Source organism: Asparagus officinalis, unplaced genomic scaffold (assembly GCF_001876935.1).
Source record: "Asparagus officinalis unplaced genomic scaffold, Aspof.V1 AsparagusV1_Un2302, whole genome shotgun sequence".
Taxonomy (NCBI): Eukaryota; Viridiplantae; Streptophyta; class Magnoliopsida; order Asparagales; family Asparagaceae; genus Asparagus; species Asparagus officinalis.
The window spans coordinates 542-4,308 of record NW_017974561.1 but is presented as its reverse complement, the minus strand read 5'-3'; the positions used below and the strand labels follow the sequence as shown (position 1 = coordinate 4,308).

General features: G+C 36.6%; 1 protein-coding gene and 1 long non-coding RNA gene across 2 annotated transcripts; both read right to left on the bottom strand.

The window, feature by feature from the left end:
• Positions 1 to 183: 183 nt before the first annotated feature.
• Positions 184 to 850, bottom strand: LOC109828546 (eukaryotic translation initiation factor 3 subunit E-like). Its single transcript, XM_020395516.1, has 2 exons — positions 567 to 850; positions 184 to 482 (listed from the first exon to the last, which is right to left on the bottom strand). The coding sequence occupies exons 1-2, from the start codon at positions 772 to 774 to the stop codon at positions 199 to 201; spliced, it is 492 nt and encodes a 163-aa protein (XP_020251105.1). The 5' UTR covers positions 775 to 850; the 3' UTR covers positions 184 to 198.
• Positions 851 to 2,879: 2,029 nt separating this feature from the next.
• LOC109828545 lies at positions 2,880 to 3,526 on the bottom strand. The gene is made up of 2 exons (XR_002243743.1): positions 3,330 to 3,526; positions 2,880 to 3,238 (listed from the first exon to the last, which is right to left on the bottom strand). It is a non-coding gene; the product is annotated as an uncharacterized LOC109828545 (long non-coding RNA).
• Positions 3,527 to 3,767: the final 241 nt, after the last annotated feature.

Genomic DNA, 3,767 nt, shown 5'->3' with positions numbered 1-3,767 from the left:
TAAACTTTGATACCCAGAAGTTTTATTTCGTCAGTTTGATGCCAAAGTTTTCAAAATTGACACTAATTTGCCAATTTGACACTCCAAAGCCCTAACTTTGTTCCTCACATTTCCAAAATCAAACAAACTGAAATATGTTAAGAAAATCTGCTTCCAATTCACTTTTTTATGTTGATGTTGCAACTAACCCCTAAACCGTTAGATAGTTTCAAGGATATTTGATAATCTCAAGTAAACAATAGCAGAATAACAACTTTCCTGCAGATTTCTGTTCAGTTTTAAATCAAATAAATTCAGCAATACAACCATAGCAAATAAAAAAAGAACCTTAAACCGGTCATTGAGCATCTGGACGTTGTATTGCTTATCAGCCTTGAGCTCCTGAACATAAGACGGATTCTGAAGGAACGAAATCAAAGGAGCTGCAGACTCCTCCAATGATTTCAGCCTCGAAACGACCTCCGTTCTCCTATTAAACATCTCTAAACAGAAAAAACAAACAAAACTCAAATCAAGAACCCTAACACTATAAAGAAGAATAAAAAACCTAGGGTTTCGGATCTGACCTTGAGGAACCTCTTCAGTGTGATAGAGGTTCTTGTGGATGTCCATAGCGTAATCAACCATGTTCGTTTTGCTCAAAAGCTCGATCTTGGCCTTCAAGATGTCATCGTCGTTGTAAAAACCGCGCTCCTGAAGGAACTCGAGCAAGGGGAAAACCAGATGGCGGTCGAGATGAGGAGCGATTCGAGATGTGAGGTCGTAATTCGCCATGGCTTCTAGGGTTTCGTTCTAGGTTGAGAGAGAGAGAGAGAGAGAGAAACCCTAGATGGAGAGGGGAGCTAAAACGGGAGCTGCTTTTGTCATAAACGGGTCACTATCCAACGGGTTAACTCGAACCCGACCCGGTAAACAGGTTATACATATCGCCTACAGGTAATTGCATATTAATCCCTTACATCATACGTAATTGCCAAATCGTCGCTCAAATCTTAGTATTTGACTATAGTCCCTCAAAATTTCAATTTTCTTGTAAAATTGTCCCTCTGTTAGCGATTTTTAAATTTTTCTAGCTCTAGTTGGGTTAAGCCTAAATCCAACATCTAAAATTACTCAAGTACCCCTATATAATTACTCTCTCGAGTGATCAAATCACTCTTGTTTCCATACTTTTCCGGGGGAAAGAAAAATTGAATTAGAGTTGGGGGAAGGTCCTAACCATTGGATAAAAAAAATTCGGTATGTTGGATTTTAATTAGAGCGGTTGCGGTTATAAACCCTTTCTGAAATGAGTCGGTAATGTTTTAGATGATATGATTAATTATGGATGGGGAGGATAACAAGAAAACCATCTAATTCCATTAAAATTAATAGAAGTTCACTGCCATAAATAAACTTGACCTAACAAGAGAGATGAATTTGCAAGAAAATTAAAGATTTAGAGGACTAATGAGCAAATACTAAGATCTAAGGGCCTATGTGGCAAATAAGGATGGTTTAATGGACTAATATGCACTAATAGGGTTTGATTTAATGTTACATAACCGGGTCGAGTATGGAATTGCATACTTGACCAACTTGAGTAGCATGTAAAGTTAGTTTAATCACCCTGAACTTTGGGAAGTTTTGCACATAAATCCCTGAAGCAATAAATTCGAACAAAATGGATCCAAGCATGCCTGTGAGAGTTTTTTCTTTTTTTCTCTTTTTTTTGTGAGTGGAAATGTTTAAAATAATGTTCTACCGTGTTAGACGCATTGGGTTTTTTTAATTAATCACGGACGTGTGTAGATTAGATGGCAAGATATCCTCATTGGCGAAAAAAGGGAAATGAAGATGTTTTTACTTTCAGTGCAGCAATGATTTTTTGTGGATCGTAATTCCCTACAATTAGATGATAATTGAAGGGTGTTCAATATTTTAATCACCGCCGGTTATTCCAAACTTAGAAGATGAGATGAAGCCACATAGAAGTCTAAATATTATCTTGAAAATCACTATTGTCTTCAAAATCACTATCGGAAAAACCAGTATTGTGATAGTGTGAAGCCTACATAACTTTATCTCAGCCTTTGGAATTAGAATAGAGGGATACGATCAGGATAATTGGACACTCCTCAATCACCAACTTCTTGGAGAGGATCTTTTTTTTTCAGTGTAAAAAGAAAGGTAAATAGATGTCAAAAAAAAATTTGTTAATCTACTCTCGAATATGATAAGTAGTAAAATGAATAAGAGATTGACACGCTAGTAAGTTAAGTAATTGTCGAGAGGAGGAACTTATCTCTGTTTGAGAGCAAATACAGGGAGAAAGTTTAACAAATAGAAAGGCAAATGTCATCTTTCATACGAATACATTGAATCGGTATAATTTGTGTGAAAATACGGTATGATATAAATAAACCGGAAGAGGTATGTATACAAGTATTTGCTCGAAGGAATAATCCTAGAATTCTTTCAGTTTTCTAGGCCGATTTTCAAGAACGGGAATCTTATAATACGTTGAGAATCTCTTATATTAATCACCCACACCTTAAACGTATCTTGATGCCTGAAAGTTGGATAGGCTGGTCCTTAAGTAAGGACTATATTATCCCCAATTTCTCTGAAATACAAGATGCCCATTGAATGATAAGAAATTAATGTTCACTTAATAGGACAACAGCTTCATCAGTTTACAGTTTTGAATTAAATTTGCACTCTTTGCGCTGATTTAAAATCGATAATGCAGCACAGGAAACCTCTTCTTTCCTCAATTGCCCTCTATGCGAACCATTCACCCAATGAAGCGGCACAATAACAACCAACCACTTGATGAAGCCAAAATTAAAAGGAATAAGGGGGGGGAACCTGGAAGCATATAGGTAACAAGTAACTTCACAATAACCTGATAATTAACAATTTTTTCCTTTTATCTCATTGTAAGTTCTACTCGTACCACAAGCTAAAAATAACTCGTCAACAGAGGCAATACAAACACCTATAACGGGGAAATAACACATCAAGAAACTGTCATACCATCATGGACATAAAGAAAATAAAGCAGAGCAAGCATACACACTAGGTTTGCTGACGCTTGGGAGAAAATGGTTCAGAAGGAAAAGCTTATTATACAAGCAACTTGTTTGTTTATCTAAGCAATGAGGAAGGGCAGCACAGTTAGCATGAAGGACTCGTAAGTGAAGGTTGCGGACCCTGAATACGCCGTGTCCTTCTCCTTAAACTTCTCCGTCAGGCCCTGTAACAAGTTTGCAAAAGCAGACACAATTAGTTTCTGAAAAGAACATATAACCAAAACAAATCAAATAAAAATCAAATGCGAGTATTACCTTAACAGTAAGGCAGCACCTACACAAAGTTCAACACACCAAAAGACAAAAGCAGTCAGAAGTTGACAAGATAATTTCCACAGTAAAGTTTTTGGTGAAACTGAGAAAAGTGTAAATTACAAGAAACCTCCATATATACTGTGTCTTTTACGAAATCAATCATCTAAAAAGTTCCCCCCTAGGAAAAAAGAGTTTTTATGATATAAGACCCCCCAAATCTTCCTTGTTTTCAGACAACCCCCTCCAATCTTGATATATCCAAATAACCCCCCACCCCACCCCCGGGCTCTAAATCATGTAAGTTGTTTAAAAAAACCCCTCGGTCAGAAGTAACTCATATTATCAACATTAAATTTTTATTTTGGATGGACCGTTATGCCCCCCTTGATGGCAACAATGGTCAAATTTTATTTACCCCTTATATAAATTCTCTTTTTC

Bases quoted from the DNA above. Each gene is read 5' to 3' on its own strand.
- LOC109828546 (XM_020395516.1), bottom strand. From the start codon at position 774: ATGGCGAATTACGACCTCACATCTCGAATCGCTCCTCATCTCGACCGC. The intron at 483-566 runs GTCAGATCCGAA...TTTTCTGTTTAG, and splicing joins CACTGAAGAGGTTCCTCAAG to AGATGTTTAATAGGAGAACG.